The following is a 25,449-nucleotide window of genomic DNA, read 5'->3' as shown; positions in this document are numbered from 1 at the left end:
ATTCCTCAGATGTGTGAGGTTATTAGGAGTCAGAGGCATTCCTCAGATGTGTGAGGTTATTAGGAGTCAGAGGCATTCCTCAGATGTGTGAGGTTATTAGGAGTCAGAATCATTCCTCAGATGTGTGAGGTTATTAGGAGTCAGAGGCATTCCTCAGATGTGTGAGGTTATTAGGAGTCAGAAGCATTCCTCAGATGTGTGAGGTTATTAGGAGTCAGAGGCATTCCTCAGATGTGTGAGGTTATTATGAGTCAGAGGCATTCCTCAGATGTGTGAGGTTATTAGGAGTCAGAAGCATTCCTCAGTGCTAGCTAGGCCCTCACTACCCTCGCCCTCAATCTCCCCCTGTCCCCGGTGTACACCCCCTCCCGCTCTCACCTTTGCAAAGCATTCTGGGTGTCCTTGACCCGACCGCCCAGGATCAGCTCCTCCTGCCAGTGCATGAACTTTTTGGAGAAGCCGTGGCAACCGCCTTGGAGCTGCCCAGAAATGTCAGGACTCTGTGGAGGGAGGGAGACAGACAGGCAGAGCTAACAGTTAGCTTATTTAACAACCAGGCACATCGGACTCACAAGAATACCCTCCTCTTTAAAAGGAGGGGGGTGGGGTGGAACCAGCCTACCTCTCTCAGGTCCTTGTTGGGTGCGCTGAGGGGGCAGTCGGAGTCATTGGGGTCCAGGCAGGGGCGGTTCATGTAGGCGTGGCCCACCTGGGCCTTGTCCAGCATCTCCCTGAAGCCCTCCAGACTGGTGAACTGGCTGAGCTCCTCCATCAGCTTCAGAGGGTCCAGGTTCATCCACTGGATGTCCGGCATCCCCCTGTAGAGGAACACAACAACATACAGGCTCAGTGGGAGTCGCAGGGCACAGTAGAGCGATGCCATGGCTATAGCAATCACTTTATATACAGTCCTGTTAAGTCCAGTTCAGCTGTGCTCTTTCTGCAGCACGTTCTGCCCCTCCCTTTTTCTTTCCTTTCCTCCTCCAGCTGCACCCATGCCACCGTACGTACCTACACCTCCCCATCTCCCTTCCTGTATGCTACTGGCTGGTTCTGATCTTGCCCCGCCTCTGCTGGGCTCTCCCTGGTGACGAGGAGCTGCAGATACTGCGTTTATAAAGTAGCGTTTATTATCCTGTTACACGGGGGCCACAATGCGGAGGGAAAAACACGGCGGCAGGCTGCTCGCGCCTATTTCTTAACTTTGTGCATCGAGTCATAACAATTACCTCTGCCTCTAAACATCTTGATAAGGCTGCAGTGGAGCAGTGAGAGGGCTGGCTGGTGGGTAGCTGAGCAGGGAGTCTGTCTGTGTGCTCTCTCTGTTGGGTTGATTGCCTGCCTGCATCTCACGCTGGTTAGTGGTGTGATGTTCACAGAGCCTTTCAAAATGCCTAATCCTAAGGCTTTTCGCTGCTGCTGCCTCTGGGTCCTCCTCCATGCTACATTTATAATTTTCTCCAAAGAGCAGGCAATTATGTGGCCTGAGGGATAACTCTTTGGTGTCAGTTGACAGCTTTTGCTGTACCAAGTAAACTTAGTACAGTGCGCTAACTCAGTGGCTCCCACCAGTACAAAGAGAGTACTTGCCAAGAGGAAGCATCCTCTGCTTTACAGGATTGCCCTTGCAACATCTGTATTCTACCACATTACCCATAATACACCACACAACCAGAAATGGCCTCGGCTCCATAAGGTCGTAATGTCTCCCGGCTCGTAATGTTTTTTACTTTTCCCTCCTTCCTGTGTTAAAATTGTACCATTTATATATATATATATAACCCCCTTGGTCAATTGAATTATTTTATTTTTAATTTACATTCTCACACCTCCAAAAAAAATCCAATAATCAAACTATCAACAACAAAAAATATACAAGAAACAAGAACTCAGACCATTACAAGTCATAAAATAATGCTGTACCAATCATATAAAAAGGCCATTTACATTTGAGGCCATTTACTTTAGTTGGTAGAGAGAGAAAGGAATCCCCAAAGTGTCCTAACTCTGGGCCCAACCTCACTCCAATGATTCATGAAGAGAGTGGCTTCAAATAAAGCTGCTACTCTCCCATTCCCACATACCAAGCGCCTTTGCTCCTGCTTGCAAAGAGAGGCTCCTTTATCTGCTATTTTTTGCTCGAGTGAACCGGCCTAGGCCCTTTTGTTTTTCCATAGATTGCTGCTCTTTGTTCTCTCAAGTTTTTTTCTCTCTCCCTCTCCCTCTCTCCCTCTTTTTGCATTAAAAAACTCGGCTGAACTGAAGCGGAAGCTAGAGGGGACATTAGCCTCAGTGGCCAGGCCACCCCCAGCTCTCTTCAGCGCAGCAAAAATAAATGGCAAATAAATAACAACACAGACATTTTTTAAGAAAATATTTCAACACTGTGATTTAGGGGAATACTTGTGGATCTGTGATCATCAAAGGCCCTTCCCCTCTCTCTCCTCTCACACTACATGAGCAAAAGTAAATACAACCCATATTTATGTTTATTTAATTTCCCTTTTGTACTTCAACTATGTGCACATTTTTACAATACCGTACATTGCCATAATGTACTGTATGTCTCTATTCTTGTGAGTGTAATGTTCACTGTTCATTTCTATTTAACATCTATTTCACTTGCTTGGCAATGCCAATAAAGCCCTTAGAATTGAATTGAGAGAGAGAGAGAGACAGAGAGAGAGAGCTCCCTGCCAGGTGAATGGAGAAAACACTGTTTGTTGTTCAATGTGCACGCCTGTGGCTGCAAAAAACTATTTTCAAAACCCTTAAACTGAACTATTGGTTTTACCTGAATTTATAATCAATATATTTGATATGCGGAAAGTGAAAACAATTGGAGTTATTGAAATATCAATTTAGAGTGTGATACTTATCTTTTAGGATTTTTTCCCCCGCAAGGAATATGATAAAAAGCATCTTAAAATAACCAAACTCCACTGTTCATTTCTTGTACGCTCTTTGGGGACCAAGCATAATGCCCATTTTATTTGTTGGACAACTTACAGCTCAGAGCCCGGGCGATTACCATGAGAATGCACAGTGTTACCCATTGCTGACAAAGCTGAGCCCCCCTCCAGGGCCCCCTCACTGATGGACACTCACTCGTAAACTGAAAGAATGCTTACCATTGTCTGACCCAAAGGTTCCCCTCCCCCCCTTTACCAACCCACCCAGTAGCAGCCATCTCCTCCCTCCATCTCTCCCTCCCTCCCTCTCCCTGTCCCCTTTCCATGAGGGCCTTCCCCTGCTCGGCTGGGGGACTGTGTGTGTGTGTGTGTGTGTGTGTGTGTGTGTGTGTGTGTGTGTGTGTGTGTGTGTGTGTGTGTGTGTGTGTGTGTGTGTGTGTGTGTGTGCGTGTGCGTGCGTGTGTGTGAGCGTGTGTGTGTGTGTGTGTGTTAGACCACTCAGAGCTACGACGACAGGAGAAGCATAGGTGACAACTGAAGTAGGCCTCTTCCTAACAACAGGGCTAACCGGCTCTTTAGTCACAGCTTGATGTTAGGTTATTACTGCCACCATTGTAGGTTATTACTGCTGCCACTGTATTGGATCCAAACTAAAGCCTCTTGTTAAGAAGAGTGTGTGAGAACCAGGAGGTCAATTGAGATTTTGTAGCCAAGCCACATTCCCTGGCCCCTGCCAAACCCAACGTATAAATAAGGTGAAAGGGGCCAAGCTAGCTGGACAGGGGCCCTAACGTAACTCTAATACTGGGATTCAAGATAGCTGATTTTTGAAAACACTAAAAAAACATTCTGTATTTCCAAGTAATATGGAAGAAAATAATTTGCACCATTTGAAGGACAAATATTCTGGAACTTACGGTAAGTATGCTGACCCCCCCTGGAGCTTTGCACCTTCCCAGAAACAGTCCAGTGGGGTAACAATCATACAGGGGAACAGCTTGTCAATCATCTGCAAAACATGGATACAGTCATCAGTTATTATCCCCTATCAAAAGTACATAAAACAGATCCATAACCAAAACCATGCATGGTGATTGCAATGGACAGAAAATAACAGGGAGGGATATTTCATTTTTTCAACTTACCCTTTCAATCATGACATTTTCTATGATAGGGACTCCAGATTTGTAGCATATTTTATTAAGATCCCATGATCTGAGGAGAGAAGACATGCAGAACATCAGATATGTGACCACAGACAACCCCCTTTTATTTAGTTGTAGGGTAATCCCCAGTGACCCATGGGTCTACTTACTTTCCAAACAGAGACACTTGGACCTTGCTGGCCGAGAGCGCTGCCTCCAGGTGAAGCAGCAAAGCATCCTGGGTTAGAATGTTAGTTCCTTCCTGTTTGGGGGTTTGTATGAGCATCTGCGACGTGAACACAGACTCCTCTCCTTGCTTCTCCTTGGTGTAGCGCAGCTCCCGACTCACTCGGCTACCGGCTAGAAGGGAGAAGAAGAAGAGAAATGGAGAGGGGGGGGATTGGGTTAAAGACTCATCTCATCTCCCACATATATAAGAGCTATTGGGTTATTTCTCTTCGTTGCGCTGCGATTTGACAAGACAACTGACCCTCATTACCACTGCAGAGGAAGCATGATGCAAGCTAAAACGTCAATCAACAGAGCGAATGAAGCACAGAAAGGTCCACAGAGTGTACAGTTCTGGGGGCTTTGGGGATAGATATGAAGCTTTTTAAGATTCACAGTTTAATTTAATTGCAGCCTCGGTAGTGGGAAAAAAAGCCACTAATTAGGCTGCTTTTCTAAGTTTCATATTTCTGTCCAACCCTCCTCCGACTCCCCAAGACTTGGATTCTAAATAGCTGTGTAGTTCAAACCAGAGTCCTTGGCACAGGTCCAAAGGATACAGAGACCCACAGCAGAGAGGGGGGGGGGGGGGGGGGGGGCGAGATATACAGGGAGAGAAATCTGCTGGATATGACTATGCACAGCTCATATTATAATCACACTAGTGCAACAAGCATTGCAGACACGCGAACACACACACATGTTCCGAGTTGGATCCCTGTATTGAAACAACTGTGGCGTGAGTATAGTGAGTGTGGTACACATATGCACTGCACATACACATGAACACAGATCGGCCAACGCCCTTGCCCGTGTTGGTTTTGAAGGCACTTCAGACACAAGACGTCTAGCCAAGAGAAATTGGTCAAAGCTTCTCATTGGCTCCCTCTGTGAAACAGATGTGTCCTGTTAGGGAATTCCTCCTCACTGTGCCCTGGTGCCCAAACACCAAACCCCATCACTAACAACACGGCACGGAATGGCAGCACCACCATCCCTAGTTTCACAGTCTATTTCACCTGGGACCTGATCATGTAAGAAACTGACAACGGTCAAAAACACAGCCTCTAGCCTACTCAGACTGTTTCAGTACAAAACGAAGGCACAACATACCATCAATTTTTTTACAGCAGACTTTCCCCATACCAGAACTAACCCATCAGAGAAGGAGAGGGAGATTCTAGTAGAGAGAGAGAGAGATAAGGGTGGTAGCAGGGTTGGATGGGAGAGAACAACGAGGCAGAAATGCTGTTGATCTGGTATGCAGAGCCGGGATGAAAGCATCAAAGCCCTGAGAGGAAACTCTGGAGTCCAGCCCCGTAATTACCAGAGGCTGCCCTGAAAAGAGTGAGCAGGGTATCTGCGGCAATGCCAAGGGCACATGAAACGCACCGCTCTGGATCAGAGTGGGCCCGTCTGCCCCTCCGTGTTCCACTACATGACAATCCTGCAGAGGCTGGCTCTCACTGTAGCCACCTCGCCTCTCAGCTTCTCTCCCTGGCTTTCTCTCTTCCACTCTTTCCCTCTGTCTCCCCTCTCCCTCTCTTCCTGGCACCACCTTACCCAATCCAGACGCAGCTCCTCTAATTGAGGGAGAAGAAAAAAACGATCCTCTCCCCGGCTCTCGAAGTGTAAGATTAGATTATAACTGGGTTGGAAAATCTTTCTGGGCTTTCTTCTAGCCTTCATAGTTGGCTTTGTGAATTCACAGAATCAAACCACGCTTAAAAACAGACACTTTTGTTTCACTTGAGACATTCTGCCCATATTTAATACATTGGGGGAATCTACAGGAACTGATTTTCAATCTTTGGGCCTGTAATTACAGGGCTCCTGAAGTAAATTATAGCTATTTGTGTCTTGTTCCGCCCATCTGGACCACCCAACTAGAGCCCCGGCCTCGCCACTCAGTCACTGTTCTGCTCCGAGAGAGAGAGAGCTCAGCCACTCACCAGATGGAGGCTGCTCCGCTCTGCTCCTATCCGCTCGGCCTGCAACCAACAGCCCTTAAAGAGACAGTCGCCCAAATACTTCTCACCAAGCAGCCAGAAAAGTTTGAGGAAAGTGTATGGAATTTGGGGCCTGTGATTCTCTGAATATTTGACATTAAAAGTGGAGCGAAATCACATGTGAAGCATTAGGCCCAAATCATTTTTCATGAGGAGACTGTCAAAACGTAACACGTAGTTATCCTTCAACAATCCCATATTGGACGGGGAAATCAGATAACTGTAAATAATATCATAACATGGTAGAAGAGATCAGGGAGCTCATACTTCTTCACAAAGCCACTCAGGGTGCTGCGCTCCAAACAAAGCACCTCCATTTGTTCTCCCTCTCTTCCATTTTTCACATCAACCCCCGGAGGTGACATCCCCATACAGCCCAATTATCCACAATTATGGTCCATCTCATCTTCTAAGCATATGCAGGGACACGATCCATCAATCAACCCTTTTTATAGCGTAGGCATTTTGGAGTGAGGACTAGCCATTCCTATGCTAAAGCTAATCTCCATCCAGATGGGGTTCTCACTGCTTCTCAGTGGGACTAGGCTGGGGCTGGCCAGAGAGACAGACAGGCAAGGGTAGCAGGTATGAGGGAGAAGGCCTCCCGTCCAAAGCCCGGACACAGGGCCAGGCAGGCCTATCAGGCTTGTGTGGATGTGTGTGTATGTGCGAGTGCTAGTTCCCCTCTCAGTGGGCAGTATAGAAAGTGGCATGTAATTAACCAAGGAGAAGGAGCCCCCTGCTCCTTGGTGTCAGACCACTGTTGGACCCTGTCAGCTCTAATCTCCCTCATGTCCAGCCCACCACCACCCAACCTAGCCCAGCCCCACAGACCTCAGGAGACCACAGGAGACACCAGTACGTTGGGCCAGTAACCGAAAGGTTGCTGGATCGAATCCCCAAGCTGACGAGGTAAAAATCTGTCGTTCTGCCCCTGAGCAAGGCATTTAACCCACTGTTCCCCGGGCGCCAAAGACGTGGATGAAGGCAGCCCCCCGCACCTCTCTGATTCAGAGGGGTTGGGTTAAATGCGGAAGACACATTTCAGTTGAATGCATTCAGTTGTACAACTGACTAGGTATCCCCCTTTCCTTCCCTTACCATACTGCAGTGGTTTCCAACCTGTCATCCAAAATGAATAACAGGTGGAGGTATTAATGGTATTATAAGCAATTTAACATTACTTTTCATAACACTGAATGTTTAGAATAATAATAGGCCTTTAATTTGTTACATTCACTGCTAAAATGGACTAAATTTTACCATCAAGATATTTTATGTTAAAATAAAACCTCAGACTCCGTGATTGGTGGTCGTCAAGAGCTTCTGTCTGTGTATGGGATCCGTTGCCATACTGTACTGTATCAATGTATTTCCTCTCCATGTCTGCCTGTATGCTATGTTGTCTGCCTACACTGGTGCACAGGTTTAGTGATTGTAAACGTTTGCCATCAAACTCAAACAGTATCTTCCAAAAGTGTTGGTCACAGGCAGCACAATGTATCCAATCAAATGTGGAAGAAGTCCCACACAAGTAGCCGAGCTATTTCTCCAGCTTGGCTCAGAGGATGTTAGGCGCCGTCACTAAAACACAACTGTTTGAAACAATTAACAAATAGGATTGAACCAGCAGCAACACCATTCACATGTTAGCTCTAGGTCCAAATCCACTCTCCATTAGCAGAGACCACCTTCAAAGTGTTGTGGGCCAGATTAGCTGGATTATGTAGCCACTGAAAGGATCCATGCTGCTTTGGAGGAAGTCCCACAAGGAAGAGACATGCTTTACCATGCTTTACCTGTAACGTAGCACAGATTATAGTACACAAAATGTACAAACTCAAATGCACACATAGCCTCGCCACTCACCCACTCCCTCACTTATACATTCACACAGAAAGTAGACTTTGCTGGACCGGTTCTGCTTAGGAACTGTCAGTCCCTCATCTTGCCCATTCCCTGCACTTCGTTATCCATTTAACATGGTTTTAAAAAGCATGCAGTATAAAACCAGAGGGATAGATTTGGCCCTGACTGGCACAGCGAAACAAGTCTTCATTGAAATCGAGCTTCAGTTCTACTGCCATTTTTTCAATAGGCCATCCTTTACCAAGTGCTGCAGCACCTCCCCATCCCAGTCCAATGTGTTACTTAGCAGATGGAGAAGCTCCTTATACAGAGAAAATCCAGGCAGGGCAGAAGAGATTGAATACAGGCTTTTGTCACTCCTCTCCTGAATTTCTTTCAGATGTTTCCCAACAAACAGGAAAAAATAAAGAGGGAACTTTCACAACAAAAGCAAATGGACCAAGACTTTTTCCCAGCAAATAAAACAATGCAGGCGTGGGGGGCTTGGCTTTCTACCTTACCTATAGAAATACAGTGTGTCTGTGCGTCCGTGTTTGAGGGGGAGAGTGTGTGAATTGGACAGGGTGGGAAAAGGACAATTTGAGGTATTCCTACAAAAAAAAGTGAGAGGATGACAAATGAAGTTCAATTTGAGAGGGAAAACTGTAAAAATGCCATCAAAAGTAAAAGGCAAAAATAATCTGCTTCAGTTACAATCTATTCAGATCTTGATACTTCTGTCAGGATTGACATACATTTCCACTGGTGTTGGCAGTTAGGCACTTGCTATTTCCATATGTATAGCCTTGCCTGTACTAATTATGCTAATCATCCCTAGTGTTGGCTGCTGTGAAAAATAGTCACATTAGGCACTCCACTGGCTGCTAATGCAGCTTAATGTGTGGTTGAAACATACATTCATCCAATGGTGAAAGGCAAAAATTTTCCACATTGCTGGTCTCATTCAGCCTAGAAATGAATTTATTGAGCCCAAGCACCATTTATTTCCCCCCAAATACCAAGAAAATGTTTTTCTCCCTTCGTCTTTTTCCAGAGGGGGCCAATGGTGTAAGAGGAAAACAGACAAACTCTACCCCAAAACGGTGACTGGTGTAACTTCATTTACAGTGGGACCAAGGATAACAATCTCTTTTGGCATGATATAAAAAGTGTCAAAGTGCAATAAACACACAGAGTGTAAAGGAGATGTGTGAGACAGTGCTTTCTATAACAGAGATAGTCCTTCAGCACTCCCCAAAAATGGGCCCAGTGTCTACAGTGACGTTCAAGCAACATCAAATACAGGACACTAAACAGGTATATGGTTACATACACTGCTGTAAATGTGATGCACTGCTGTAAATGTAAAAAAGACAAGTACCATAAAATCTCATCTCTATTATATACCTTGGAATACTAAACACCACACAACATGGGAAAGCCTACACCGCTATACGAGTCACTGCTTTAACACTGTAAATATCCAAAAAGGATATTAGCACGGTGTATTAATGCAGTACACAGTGGGCGGTTAAGGGCGACTTCAGTAATGGAGGGATCTGGTGAAGTTTAGTATTCAGCTCATGTGTTTGCTCCTTGAGGAGAGGACTGAGGCTGGAGGACTGCAGATTGGTGGGAGGTGGTGGGGGGGATGAATGGAAGGAGGGAGAGGGTGGGGGGTGAAATAAACATTTTCAACTGACCCAGGTTGACTCTGGCCTTGTTTGTTCTTTCTACTGGTGAGGTCTGAGGCTCAGCAGTTGGAGTTTATTTATCTAGCTGGGGCACTGTGGCGTTCCATTCACCTACAATAATGCCTCATAGAGCTTTCTTTCTCTTTTAGCAGGCCCTGAACTGGAAGACTGTATTTTCTGATGAATTATAGCATTTACCTTGCATTTTTGTTTAGATAACTGTTCCAAACATTGAAACGTCCACATGTTCCCCTCCGAAAGGCCTGGCTTGTGCTGCTAGGGCTCTGGAAGGTACCTACTGCTCGCCATGTGGAGTAGCTCATTCATGCTGTGTATATGTTCTTTTCCCCCATTCTACACAGTCTCTTTCTAAAACATATGGCGGCCTGGCACGTTGCAATATTTGCACAGCTTGTCTGTGTGTACATGTCTGTCAAGATCACCAAAACTGTGTCGAGAAAGATGGGTTTAGTTAATGTGGGCTAGCCTACAAGTGCATACTTGTAAACCTTTATTTCCCCATCTAAATGCACTATTCAAAACTGCGTGGTGCTCTTTGGTGGTATTAATTCTACCCACTACCAAATATCAAACCTTTTGGGAAATCTACATGACTGTTGCAATAGTAATAACGCTAGCTAAGCTTATATTACTTCCAGAAAAAACAACTCCCTACCCAGCAAATATACATTTTCTTCTTCGTCCTGCTTGAATTGGTGAAAGAAATGTGTCCTGAGAAAGAGGCCACACTGTTGTTTTTAGGGAATGGGGAAATGTTAAAGTGTATACCCCTAAAACCTTCGCCCCTAATGCTCCCCCACCCCCATCCTCATCTGCCTGCACTTCACCTCTTTATTACCCCCCTTTCTTCCTCGAGACAATGCACTCTAGGTCACATTCTCCCCCTGGTCCCACCCATGACTGCCAGGCCATTTTCCTGTGTTATTTCTTGCTCTGCATTGCTTCTGCAGTAGAAAACTTCATCAAATAAACGTCCAAAAGAAAACAACATGACTGACAAAAAAATGTCCTTAGCTGAATTTAGTGTGTTTTATCATTCTGCACTCTGCCTGTATTAGCCAACCAGTCTAATGAGTCTACCCACCTAGAGACGGAACAGTTGAACTAGTATCGGTTATAACTACATACAGTATGAACACCTTTCACAACAGGTACCTTGTTTTTAACTACTACACCTTCTCCCATATGTTTCTGACTGGCACCAACTACTGGTTTAACTACCACCAATATCCTATCAACATTCAGAACAGACAAAGCTACAGAGTACAGGAGGGTTTGCATCAGGTTGAGAAAACAAATATTCTCCAAAACATTATTTTCCACAGTCCTATGGCCCAAGTGTTAGCACAATATCCTTGGCTAGGGTAGGGCAAACTAGGCTAGGGTGGGATGGGGTAAGCTAGGTAGAGCAGGGTATAGGGTAGTCTAGGGTAAGGTAGGGTAACGCTAGGGTAGGCGAGAGGAAACAATTAAAAAGAGCCTGGTGGTCTGACATCACACACAGCAGGTCATCTACCCTAGCTAGGTGGCAAACATGACATTTGGGTGGGGGTGGGAGACAGATATGGCCTGGGGATATATGATGGGAAGCATATGCTCCCAGGCACTCCCAGCTGGCCGAGTGTGAGCCCAGGAGGCCTCATATCAGCACCCTCATCCTTCATATGTGGTCAGAATACACCTCCGCATGTGTTGACAAGAAGACCACATAGACTTACGTTCTCTGTTGAGAAAATACTAAGCCTGCAACACCTGTTATTTTGAAAGTTTGAGGCCCAACTGTAAGCTGTTGATTTATAAAGTAGCTTTAAACATGCCTGTCTTCAAAATAAAAATATACTGCTCTGACTGCTACTAATAAAAAATGATGCTGCCTGGACACTCATCTCATCTTTTCTTAGAGAGCAATACAATTCTCTGTCCTATTAAGAAATATATCTCTTTGTGAAAGAGTTTGTGTGCATGTGTATGTGTTTGAGAGTGAGTGAGAGGGAGAGAGAGCGATGTGTGCATGTGTTTCTCTGTGTGTGTGTGTTTGTGTGTGTGCGTGTGTGAGAACCAACCTCTCCTTGTTACCAAACCACTTACTCTCCATTGAGCTCTGAGCAGCTTTGTCAATGGGCTATTGGGGAAACAACGCAGGCAGAAACTTTAGAAACATGGCCACTGCCTCTTAAAGGAACAGCATTCCTTTTCAGCATTTGGGTATTTCACTCTCAGAATGACTCCATGATTAGGCACAACAAACCCTATCTAACAACTTCCTTTCAGAAGACCAACAGTTAGCTTCTTTAATGTGTATGAAATACACACCAGTACATGAACAAAATACTATGATTGTGACAAATTACACTGCAATAATTTCATATCTTGTTTGTGAGTCAGACTCCACTTAACTACAATCTGACAAGTGAATGAGTCAAATCTGAAAATCTTTGGCTTCACCAATTTTACCAAAACTCAAACACAGTGTCAGACCACAAGCATTTAATTGACAACATCTAAGCCCTTACCAGCCAACGTTTTGGGAATGAATAAAGGGAGTGTTTATACGCTCTTAGAAAAAAGGGTGCTATCTAGAACCCAAAAGGGTTCCTCTGCTGTCTCCATAAGAGAACCCTTTGAAGAACCCCTTTTGGTTCCAGGTTGAACCCATTAGGTTCTAGGTAGAAACCTTTTGAGTTCCATGTAGAACCCTATCCACAAAGAGTTCTACCTGGAACCAAAAAGGGTTATCCTATGGGGTCAGCCGCAGAACCTTTTTTTTCTAAGAGTATCCTACAACTGTTGTGACTCTTTTTAGAGTGTGCAAAACAGGTGGGTAAACTTCAGCTGTATTCACTTATTTTTTGTAGGAAAGGGGGTGCCTTTATTGTTGAATGGAATCCAAGAATAGTTAAGGACCACACAGAGAGCTAGGGGGGAGGGTCAGCACCTCAAAGATGGCTAACGATTCACACAGCCCATCTGCTCTTGGGATCAGGAGTGCGGCAAAAGCCTAGAGGGCTTAAAAGGAATTTGGCAGTGTGAAAACCAAATAAAGCTGCCCGAATATGCACCGATAACCCAGCCTGCACACAGAAAGGACGGCAAATAAAACATGGAACATGGAACCACCATGGCAAACAATACAAGGCTGATGAGAAGAACAAGAGAAGGCTTGCGTGTGCAAGGAACAACACGAGCTCCTTGTATGCAATAAAGTTGGAATTTCTTGAACTACTCTCCATTCCCATTGTAAAGCAGCTTTGCCATCAGCAAACAACACACACAAAGGTGCAGAGGTTAGAATACATTAAAATAACTTTCAATACAAAAATGACTAAGTTATGGTCAAATTCAAGAAAAAACTACAAATTCATAGTATCCACCACCCAATCACGAATAACAACTAAAGAGCAGCACCCCCAAAAAAACTAGAGCAAAAATACTGACGCAACAAGTCAGTCAGACAGCACCCACACAGTTTATTGTGCCCCCCTCCAGTAGCCTGGATGGAAAAATGTCTACAACAAGTTAATTTGGGCAAAAGAATACCCCTCTCTCTCCCCTTTCCAGACAACACCTCAAACCATACCCCGAAACTGAACGCCTGACTCACCTTCCACCCATAGTTGCTCAATGTCCGTCTCAATGGCAGCAACCCGCAAACCCACAGACAAGGCACCGAACACAAGCAGTCCAATGAAAAGGACTTTTCCACAATGTCGCTGGATGTGACAGCCCAAAGAAAAGAGAAGAGCCTGGAACCTCGCCCGAATCCACAACGGGGCTTTCTGACCCACAGCCGTCCCCTAAAGAGACAGGAGGAGAGAGAAAACATTTTCATTACACATTAATAACAACATATTGCTATACATGGACTGCATGGATATGGCATAGACAAGTACAACCATTCACTAACTGCTCCCGAGTGACGCAGTGGTCTAAGGCACTGCATCTCAGTGCTTGAGGCTTCACTACAGACACCCTGGTTCGAATCCAGGTTGTATCACAACCGGACGTGATTGGGAGTCCCATAGGGCGGAGCACAATTGGCCCAGCGTCGTCCGGGTTTGGCCGGTGTAGGCCGTTATTGTAAATAAGAATTTGTTCTCAACTGACTTGCCTTGTTAAATAAAGGTTACATAAAAATTCTATAAAAGTAAGATAAACTATCAATACAGTGGTATTTCAAGTATTACTAAGAATGACCTACTAGGGCAGAGAATACTAATAAAATAGATAACCTGAGTATGATTGTGATAGCGTGGCATACTTAAGGGCATGTTCAACATTACCGTATCTCCTGTACTAGATAGATACGTGAGTGATATGTCTTCATGTCAGGTGTCCTGTAAGCAAATCATATATATGTGAATTGGATCACCTGAAGTGATGTCATATATAGATACCACGAGAATATCCGAATATAACCAGTCAGAAGATACCCTAATTTGATGGTAGGTAATTGAGGGCCCAACACCAAAGAGGGTAAAGCAATGACCAACCAGTCTTTGGTTTAGGCCCTCACAGTTGGCACAAGCCAGGTGAGTCTAACCACTCATCACCAGAGGCACGGGGGTTTGCTATGGAGTCAAAACACAAGACTTCACAGTTATGGTTACATGGGTTCAGATTTAACAACAACAAAACGGCATACTTGTCAAATGAGATATAAAGTCACCTATGCTGTTCTGGTGTAGCCTATTACACACACATATATAATACACTAATAACAACTAGGATGAAATAAGTATCTATGGTCTACTGGGGGCTATATATTTGACAACACTTTTGTGCATTTGGACTAGGACTAACATTTTTCCTATATTTAATGTTTAAATGCTCAGCCAGCTACCCTAACAACCTCCTGGGAAAAACTATGAAACCTAATGCTGTTGGGCACTAATGCCTAGTTTTAAGTGGAAGTTGAAAGATACAAGATTGCACATATTTGAGTCAGGAGTTATGTAGCCTACTATACTTTCTTTAATAAGCTACACAGCTTCTAAAAGGCTATGCAGGGATTTGACAATAAGCCGTTCCTATATCAAAAAGCCCTACTCCTATCATTTAAGATTCAAACACTGGCTGAAGACCGTCTACTATACCCATTCAAACTTTACAAACAACGTCACCGGTCTAGTACAGACACACTGGACAGATGTTTTGGTTTCACTTGGGAGTTTTGACACATATCCAACCGTTCATGCGGTCCAGTGATGCTTTGTCAGATAAAACTTAATCAGTGAACTCCTCTAAAATCCACCGCATTTTCAAACCAACTAGCCTTAAACAAACTAGCCTACAACGGGGACCCCGAGTCTAACTTCTTACTAATAGAGTTGAACAGATCCCACACACGTAGAAATAACTATTATGGGTTGTATTGCTTCTAAAAATTAACGGAGAAAGTTATTTTCATTCAGAGTGGGATCTGGATCGAAGGTTAAAATATGTGCGTGCCAGTGATTCGTAAATGTTACAATGTAACATCGAAATATTATGTGAAAACGGCAGCATATCACTTTGTACCACATTTGGACATAAAACTCCCTAAAATATTCCTCGTTTCGAGTGGTAGTAACACTCGTTTCTTCAGAAGTACCAAAACATAGCACGTATTCACAGAGATGATGAATGAAACAGCAAAGTATATTCCATTGAAAGCATTTTGTCACCTTAGAAATCTGTTTTAATGCGAAAGCAGCGTGGCAGTAACTGGGTCTCCGGAGAAGATCTGAGTTTACTCGCGGCGGAGAACGTGTATAACTTGGGGGTAAATCTCCAAAAACACCGGCCCCTGGGACTCTGGGATCCGAGGCCATAGTCCAAACAAGAAAAACAAAGCACAGAGCGAAGCGAGAGAGAAACAGTGCGAGTTCAGCAAAAGCGACAATAATCCAAGATAGAATACTAGCGCATCCACCCGGTAGAAATTAGGAGAATATATACTAGTCTTTCCTTGAGCCAAAGTCTTGCAACTCCATCCCAACATTATGTGCCCAAATCCGTATAGATCCTTGAGTCTTCATCCGTCCTGATAGCTTATAAAACAACTTTTCGAAGTAAAGTCTGGAGCAGATATTTAAGTCTGCCTCTGTTCCCGTAGCAGTGACATTTGGAGAAGCTAGCCCCTCTGCAAATCGTGAAAAGGGTGGTTTGGTGGAAAAGTGATCTGGTTCTCATTGGCCAAGGAAGAGGCAAATTACTTAGCAAACATCTCCTATTATTAGCTGCTAAGCAACAGCTCACCAAAGTGGAGAGAGAGGGAGACCACCCAAGCAGCCCTTCAAATCGAGGGGAGGGGGGAGAACGAAGGGGCGTCAGAGAGAGGAACTCTTTCAATAAACTCAGCACACTGTTGCCGGCTCTGCTCTGCACATTCCCAATTGCCTTAGCTCTGTTATACGAAGCAATCACACATGCCATATATTGATACAACAGACACAGTTTTATATTTAATCCAGTCTGACATAAACAAAATTCTAAATTAATCCAGAGTGGTTTCTCACACAAATAAAAGGGGAAAAAAAAGACTGAATAGGCGAAATTGTGTACTAAACTAGCTTTATTCATTGGCAAGAATTTCAGAAACAAACTCAGTATTATAAACTGTACTACAATCAAGGTTACGTTAAGTAGCTAAACATTCACACTTTCAAAGTTAATTCATTTGCTTGACTTTGCTCATTGATTGGACTAATGTATACCAATCTCACTATTTCACAAAACAACGTAATCCCTTCATTGCTGTATCATCTGTGTAGTTGTCTTGTATATTTATACTTAATTGCTAAGGACTTACTGACACATGTTTAATTCCACTGTGCTGTGCAGTTTGCCAAACAGCTGTGATGAGTGTGTGTGGTGTGGGTCTTTAACATTGACAGCTGTAGACCTACCAACCCTGGATTAATTAAGGCATTAAACCAGGTAGTTATTTGTTTCCTTTCTGTCACAGTCCATTGTCAAGTACTTTATTCTAACATTGTTTACCCGAGTCTCAAGGCAATATCGTTTATTATAGAGTGAACAATGGACATGTATACACCAGCTTGGTGCAGGCCTACACAAAAACAATAAACAGTATAGCTTAGTGAATCAAATACATATTGGTGCTCTACTGTATTGGTTTAATACAAGTCAGTAGGGAGTGGAAAAAAATCCATTCCCTTGTTTTCATAACCACTTTATTACATTTTTTTTTAAATAACGACAAATGAATATGGTATCAAGCTTGGACAACAAACTGCTAAATGAAAGAAACTTGCTACTTGCATTCTGGATGTGCAACAGCAATAGTTGCCACTTTATGAAACCATTAAAGAGACTACAGCTCTATAACACTTTCATTTGGAACATTGTCCAGACTGAGAAGACAATGGCTTCACATTAAAATAGATTAGCACACACCTACATGACTGAGATATACGCTGACTTTTAGTCCACTCATCATTTGCCCGACTTACACAAACATTTCAGTTTGTGGATAACATGTAGCTAGAACACTTTCAACCCAGCCCTTCAAGATGACAATTGGGACTGCGAATTTGATTTAGATTCACTTTTTTCAAATGTTTGATATTTGAGAAGCATATATGTACAATAGCAACAATATAATTTACCTACGTGCCTAGTCTAGAATACTCTGTGAGAGTGGACAGAGATGTGTGGGAAAGGACACACTAAGCCCAATATTAATTTCATATCATGGTGGCAGGCAGGGGTGGTACTAATGATCAGCTAGTTTCTCAATTTGTTGAATTGGATGAGGGGAAAAGGCAGCTGGAAATTGGAGCTAATGTGGAATGTGAGGAATTGCCCTGTGTGGCCCCTTGAAGCCTAACAAACTGAGGGAGGTCTGGTCCAAGGTCTAAAGGCCTTGGATAAATAAACCCCAGAGATGACCATGCGCTGTCCAGATATCTGCCATCACAAGGCCTCCCAACATAAACCGCTCTCTCTGGCCCATGGCCATGCCTGCATAGCCCTGGTTCTGTATGTGCAATTGCAAAGTACAGAACCACTGTCACACTCACGCATCACATGACAGCTGAGCTGTGCTGCAGTCGACCATGTGTTTATTTATCGTAAACCTAGGCGTGCTTGCATTTCTTTTTCATATGGCCCAGTGGAGACAGGCACACATTTTACTAGGTTAGAGTTCACATGAACTAACAGGGTTAAATCATTTGCAGTTGAAGTTAGCACATACAAGGTGGGAAACAATTTTGAGAAATAGTATATGCAGAGAAGTTCAAGTTTAAAAACCTAAGAAGAGCTGATTTTCTGGACACAGATTAAGCCTAGTCCTGGACTAAAAAGCAAGCTCAATGGAAATTCTCCCTGAAAATAGGTTTTTATTCCAGGATTAGGATTAAAGACATGCTCCGGAATTTTGGCGACTACATTTAAAAAAAAAAAAAAAAAAAACTACCACTTTGGGCTGGATATGTTAATGTGTAGTTCATACATGCATAATCTATGAGCAGAGTTACTATTTTACCTTAATTTGACATGATCCCTAGTTTGAAAATGACGTTTTTTCTGGAAGCTGTGCTGTGCCATTTTTCCTACATTTCCCCCCAAGTGGGCCAGCCCCCAATATGAGTTCTAGACAATGAGTTTCAGCCCCTCGCCATTTGAGTGACAGCTAGCAAGATGCACCAACAACAGTGAGAGAGAGAGAGAGAGAGAGAGAGAGAGAGAGAGAGAGAGAGAGAGAGAGAGAGAGAGAGAGAGAGAGAACAATGACGTGGTGCACATATCTGCACATATGTGACGTACTATGCAATTTTCGGGGACCACTTTTGGCTCATGAGCACTACTTATAGAACTGCTGGCTAAAAAGTATACGGAGAAGTACCGGAGAATGTCTTTAATCTGTGTATGGGAAATTGGCCCCCAATGAAGATTCTCCATTGAGTTATCTTTTTAGTCCAGGACTAGGCTTAATCTGTGTCCGTGAAACCACCCCATAAGAGTATAAATTGACACGTTGTGCCTTTTTGGTACATAATTTGAAAGTCAACAAAATAAGTAACTTTAAAGCTCTATAGATACATTATTTTACATTTTCTTAACACTAGTGCAACTAATTGTAACTTCCGTTGGCTGATGGGCTATGTGTAAATCTATTGCTGCTACTGTATGTGTGAGTACAGGACTTTGGTAGCCAAAGTAATTACAATGTTGCCCGTGGTATAAGGATAACTTATTTTCCTTCACGCATTAGATAGATTACACAAATTGTCCACGTTAAAACAATATTTATCTAAACAGAACCCATAATCTATTACAATCACTATTAACTAAATGGATTTCTGGCTTGATTAAATCAAAAAACATATGACAATCATGTATTTGAATCAACAAGTTATAAGAGTATAACAGTAATAACAGTAGTATATACAGTAGTATATTTACACACAGTAATAAGCACACAACACAAATATACATGTGTTCAATCCATTGAGGGACCTATTTACTCTTAAATCACCTTATTTTAAGTGATGTTTACTTCTACCATTGGCCTACTGTTTGGAGCAACAAAAAGACAAACTAAACCAATATTCCGTGAGTGCAGGTTTAATGAATGTTTACAAAAGGCTTTCTTAAATATTCGTAAGCCAAAAAGTGCATTGTAACAGAATGACGTGTACAGATCAGTATTGTAAGGGTTCTGTCAGTCTATAAAAGAAGAGACCTGCCACACAGCCAGAGATAAGATTCATTATGATAATGTATTTCTTTCCCCCTTTGTCATTGTAGTGAATGGTTTCTTTAAAGAAAAAAAACAACACTTTTCTGTCCATCTTTGTTTGTGTTTCTCTAACAAAGGTATTGTCAGACTTTAGCATGTGGCAACTAAGGCAGAATCAGACTATGATTGTTTATGGGGCTCTCATCAACTTATCACTTATGAATCTGAGGACCATTATGTGACTATATTGTGAGATGGGTTGAACTGCAAGGAAAAAGCAAGGAGAACAGACTATAGATCAAATGCTTTGACATGTGTTGTCAGTGCACTGTGACATATCTTTGTATCATGATCCATTGAAACATAAATCAAAGAAAGTTTTATTGGCCGCGTACATATTTTGCAGATGTTATCGCAGACAAAATGCTTGTGTTTCTAGCTCCAACAGTGCAGTAATACCTAACAATACACACAAATCCCCAACATTTTAAGAAAATAATGAAGAAATATCAAGACAACCAATGTCAAGAGTCTGGAATATAAATATATATGTATACGAGGGTGTGTATAGACATTATGAACAGCATAGGAATAAAAAAGGTATGTACAGCAGTAGTTATATAGTATGAGCCTTGGTATTTGGTATTTGATTAGGATCCCCATTAGCTGTTGCAAAAGCAGCTACTCTTTCTGGGGTCCACGCAAAAGATGAAACATAATACAGAATGACATTATACGGAATATCAATAGACAAGAACAGCTCAAGGACTACATACATTTAGTACAATAGAAAATAGTATACAGTGAGTGTATAAAATATTAAGAACAGCTGATATTTTCCATGACAGACTGACTAGGTGAATCCAGGTGAAAGCTATGATCCCTTATTGATGTCACTTGTTAAATCCACTTCAATCATTGTGGCTGAAGGTGAGGAGACAGGTTAAAGAAGGATTTTTAAGCCTTGAGACATGGATTGTGTATGTGTGCCATTCAGAGGGTGAATGGGCAAGAAAAAAGATTTGAGTACCTTTGAACGGGGTATGGTAGTAGGTGCCAGGCGCACCGGTTTGTGACAAGAACTGCAACACTGCTGGGTTTTTCATGCTCAAAAGTGTCCTGTGTGTATCAAGAATGGTCCACCACCCAAAGGACATCCAACGAACTTGACACAACTGTGGGAAGCATTGGAGTCAACATGGGCAACTAATGGACTAATTGAGGCTGTTTTGAGGGCAACTCAATATTAGGAAAGTGTTCTTAATGTTTTGTACACTCAGTGTATGAAGTGGGTAAAACAGTATGTTAACATTAAAGTGACCAGTGTTGAATGACTGTACATAGGGCAGCAGTCTCTAAGGTACAGGTTTGAGTACTGGGTGGTAGCTGGCTCCTAACACTGACAAAAGTTCAGGGCTGGTACATTCAAGCAAAGAACATATATCATATATCACCAGACAGTAACAGTTAAGTAACTCAGAAGACCTTTGCATCCATAAAAGAAAACAACATATCACACCGGGGAATGCATTTGATCTGGTAGCATTAAATTAAAATAGTCATTTACAAAAACAGAGAATGATCCAGACTAGCTGTCTGTCTGACTCAATTGAAGACATTAGCTGGTGACAAAAGCTGTGCACTGTGGTGTTGATAATGATCAAACCTACTGCCTTGTTTAGTAGCTCGTTGAAAGCCACGGTGGTGTACTACTGAGATATCTGAGTAGGTGTGCCTCACATGTTCCAATAGTTTATTATCCCCTAGATGAATCTCTTACTTCCTCCACACAAAGCCTTTGTAAAAGTAGCATATGCAAGTGTTCTTTCTGATGAGTTGCTTAAAGATACTGTGTGTGTGTGTGTGTGTCTGTGCGTTGGCGGTGGGCGTGGGGCTGGAGGGAGGCGTGGGGGACGCAGCAGTGTCTTAAATGATAGTGCAGCAAAAAGGGAGGAAATTGGTTTGTGCCTCAAGAACACAGAAGACAAACAGAGGAAGTGTTCTGTTGATGTGTAGGGGTCAGCCACAAACACGCAGGTTTTTGCCACTTGGGTGGCCTAACCAGTCTCTCACCCTCCAACACGCTCAGCCCTCCAGCCCCAAAACCACCCACCTACCTTGCACCCACCCTCAAAGTCCCAAACTCCACCCCACCACACACTCCTCCCTTTGAGCAGAGCGGGTGACGGCCTCTTTTGCTCAAGGCTCTGAAACTTCTCTCCCCTAGCTGCCATTTGGTTTAATTGTATTTTATTAGGATCCTCATTAGCCAATGCCAATGGCGACAGTTACTCATATCAAAAAATACGCAGTATGCAGCTTTCAGTTACACGTCAATATATACACACAAAAAGTAGGTCACATGGGGGAGAGGCATTGGGCCATGAGGTGTTGCCTCACGTTGTTTTTTTAACCAGGTTTGCTGTTCATTTGCGCTTTATGAGTTGGAAGGCAGTTCCATGCAATCAGTGGTCAGTGTGACCACCACCCAGTAGGCCAGGGCAGGGTACTGCTCCACCAGAGCAGGCGGTAGGTGCGTCTCCAATGTACTACTAAATAGGGAATAGGGTTCCATGTGGGATACATCCTCTTGGACCAGCTCCTGGGCAGTATTTATATCACTGTCTATATCATGTATTCATGATTTATGCCACCATGGGCTTCGCAAGTACCACTGCACTTACACTACTTACAGTAACTGCCAAAGGCACATTGAACCACTGCCTGCCTGTTAACATTAGCATCTTCATTTGGATGAGAGAGCCTGCCAACATTCACACTATGCAGCTGAGCTGACACAGAGGTATGAAGAGGTGTGGAGAGAGGGAATCAACAAAAAACAATTACAGCTGTAGATCTAGTAAACATATAACATGGACATTTGATTATCACTTCAAAAAAGTCCCCCAATTCTGTTGAACGACCACTCTGATCAATTTCAACCTTTATAGTCTGTCCATGGTGGTAGGGCCTGTTATATCATAGTAACAAATAGCCCTATGGAGACTAACTCAGCCTGGGCCTGCAGACTAACCCAGATCTACCTAGAGACAGCTGATATATGATATGTTGGATGACATCTGATCCCGAACCCTGGAAAACACAAGCATCTGTCACATTTAGCCCAGAGGGGTGGGGACTGACGCTGAACACAGCGCTGGATAGCCCCTAACCAAACCAGCACAGCCACAGGGACTCAGAGTAGGCTGCTGTATAAATATACAAACCTGGCTTTCCAAAACAACCCATGCCAGATCTCATAAACTTGACTTGATGCTCAGGTCAGAGGCTGCTCAAAGGGTTAAAGTTTAAAGCAGGAAGAAAAATAATCCAAATCAAAATGTTTTGTGATAATTATATTGTTTGCATGGCACTTTTGATCTTTATCTTATGAATAACCATTTATTTATTTATGCCTTTAAATGGCCACAAAACAGGGGTCTTTAAGATTGTGGTTGGCAGTTTCGATTAGAACAGAAATAAAGTTTACAATAACTTTTATTTCGGGACTTGAATCCATTTTCTGGATGTCAAAATGAAAAAGCAACAGTGAGTTAAAAGTTAAGTAATTATTCTAGCGTCACCAACGACTAAATCAAAAGAGGAAAGATGAGAAAAGACAAGAGACATAACTACTCTCCCAATGACACTAAATGACTTCTATTGGTCACAGACACACTATAAAGCAGGCCACTAAATCACACGATGTAGACAGAGCCTCTTCCTGGAGATCTGTCGTTCGTCAATAAGGAACTTCAGACCTGTAATTTAAGAAATGAGCTGGCAAAGGAATGCAATAAATCTTTGACAGCAAAGAGTAAGAAGAAAAATTAAAAACAAAGAGAGCAACTCTTATGTTTCTATCAGTTTGTGAAAGTGGGAGGGATTGTGTGTTACTTGATGAGATCTCATTGGGTGGTCCGGCCCACCATTTTTGTGTACAAATAAACTTAACCCCCATTGTGCTTCTCTGGTCCTCTGCTGCACCACACAGCACGAACACAAAGACTCCTAGGCTGAATAGTTGTGTGGAGGAATGTATGTATAGATGAGAACACACTGACTGAACAAACACCCAACAAAACTTTATAGAATCACCCAGAAACAACAGACAAGATTCACACAAAGAACGCCACTGAAACTGAGCCTAGGGATAAACAAAGTTGCTTTTATTTAGACAATGGGCCATCACTGTGGACCAGCAATGTGTAGGACTGGTCGTTCGGTCAGTCTCCCCCTGGTCTAGATCTCCATCAGCTGGTCAGTTCCAACAATCACCTCGTTAGTCCTTTCCGCTACAGAGTGAGAAGAAAGCACTCACAATTAGACATTTGAGATAGAAGATTATGACCCCTTGTCCTTCTGTAGAACCTGGTATTTAGCAGGTGTAGCATTAGACTAGTTAATTGGTTGGCTGATCGTGCTCTAGAGACTCCTTGTGGCAGGCTGGGCGCCTGCAGGCTGACTTCGGTCATTAGTTGAACAGTGTTCCTCCACATTGGTGCAGTTGGCTTCCGGGTTAAGCGGGTGGGTGTTAAGGAGCGCGGTTTGGCGGTTTATGTTTCGGGGAACGCATGACTCGACCTTCGCCTCTCCCGAAGCCCGTTGAGGAGTTGCAGCGAGGAGACAAGAAGTTGGGTGACAAGAAGTTGGAAGAAAAAGGCGGTACCAGAAAAAAAAGAATAATAGAAATATAAGAATAGCCTTCCTGCTTAAATGAAATATCATTTAACTGATGGCACCCAAATTGGCAATTTTAATTTATAGGATTTACAGTGGGGCAAAAAAGTATTTAGTCAGCCACCAATTGTGCAAGTTCTCCTACTTAAAAAGATGAGAGAGGCCTGTAATTTTCATCATAGGTACACTTCAACTATGACAGACAAAATGAAACAAATAAATCCAGAAAATCACATTGTAGGATTTTTAATGAATTTATTTGCAAATTATGGTGGAAAATAAGTATTTGGTCAATAACAAAAGTTTATCTCAATACTTTGTTATATACCCTTTGTTGGCAATGACAGAGGTCAAACGTTTTTTGTAAGTCTTCATAAGGTTTTCACACACTGTTGCTGGTATTTTGGCCCATTCCTCCATGCAGATCTCCTCCAGAGCAGTGATGTTTTGGGGCTGTTGCTGGGCAACACGGACTTTCAACTCCCTCCAAAGATTTTCTATGGGGTTGAGATCTGGAGACTGGCTAGGCCACTTCAGGACCTTAAAATGCTTCTTACCAAGCCACTCCTTCGTTACCCGGGCGGTGTGTTTCGGATCATTGTCATGCTGAAAGACCCAGCCACAGTCCGGGCTCGGGCTGGGCCACTCAAGGACATTCAGTGACTTGTCCCGAAGCCACTTCTGCGTTGTCTTGGCTGCGTGCTTAGGGTCTTTGTTCTGATGGAAGGTGAACCCACATCCCAGTCTGAGGTCCTGAGTGCTCTGGAGCAGGTTTTCATAAACAATTTCTTTGTACTCTGTTTATTTCCCTTGATCCTGACTAGTCTCTCAGTCCCTGCCGCTGAAAAACATCCCCACAGCATAATGCTGCCACCACCATGCTTCACCGTAGGGATGGTGTCAGATTTCCGCCAGATGTGACACTTGGCATTCAGGCAAAATATTTCAATCTTGGTTTCATCAGACCAGAGAACCCTATATCTCATGGTCTGAGAGTCTTTATGTCCCTTTTTGCAAACTCCAAGCAGGCTGTCATGTGCCTTTTACTGAGGAATGGCTTCCGACTGGCCACTCTACCATAAAGGCCTGATTAGTGGAGTGCTGCAGAGATGGATTCTCCCAGAGGAACCATGGAGCTTTGTCAGAGTGACCATCTGGTTCTTGGTCACCCCCCTGATCAAGGCCCTTCTCCCCTGATTGCTCAGTGTGGCCAGCTCTAGTAAG

General features: G+C 43.3%; 1 protein-coding gene and 1 pseudogene across 2 annotated transcripts in view; both read right to left on the bottom strand.

Moving 5' to 3' along the window:
- Nucleotides 1–16,221, bottom strand: part of ptch2 (patched 2) — a 29,456-nt gene extending 13,235 nt beyond the window's left edge. The window contains exons 1-7 of the mRNA XM_021613249.3: nucleotides 15,521–16,221; nucleotides 13,459–13,651; nucleotides 4,228–4,417; nucleotides 4,058–4,127; nucleotides 3,830–3,921; nucleotides 623–818; nucleotides 379–500 (exon numbers count right to left, since the gene is read on the bottom strand). Of these exons, the coding sequence (XP_021468924.1) occupies nucleotides 379–500; nucleotides 623–818; nucleotides 3,830–3,921; nucleotides 4,058–4,127; nucleotides 4,228–4,417; nucleotides 13,459–13,651; nucleotides 15,521–15,667 (1,010 nt within the window). The 5' untranslated portion in view covers nucleotides 15,668–16,221. The remainder of the gene's footprint in view (nucleotides 1–378; nucleotides 501–622; nucleotides 819–3,829; nucleotides 3,922–4,057; nucleotides 4,128–4,227; nucleotides 4,418–13,458; nucleotides 13,652–15,520) is intronic.
- A 7,474-nt stretch (nucleotides 16,222–23,695) lies between these two features.
- The window catches only part of LOC110530316 (translation initiation factor eIF2B subunit gamma-like), a 51,657-nt pseudogene continuing 49,903 nt past the window's right edge, over nucleotides 23,696–25,449 (bottom strand). The window contains exon 11 of the transcript XR_016482558.1: nucleotides 23,696–23,840. The product of XR_016482558.1 is annotated as a translation initiation factor eIF2B subunit gamma-like (transcript). The remainder of the gene's footprint in view (nucleotides 23,841–25,449) is intronic.

This window comes from Oncorhynchus mykiss, chromosome 8 (assembly GCF_057628025.1).
Source record: "Oncorhynchus mykiss isolate SJ-2025 chromosome 8, ASM5762802v1, whole genome shotgun sequence".
Classification (NCBI taxonomy): domain Eukaryota; kingdom Metazoa; phylum Chordata; class Actinopteri; order Salmoniformes; family Salmonidae; genus Oncorhynchus; species Oncorhynchus mykiss.
Note: the sequence above shows the minus strand (reverse complement) of the source record. Positions and strands in the feature narration are given on the sequence as shown.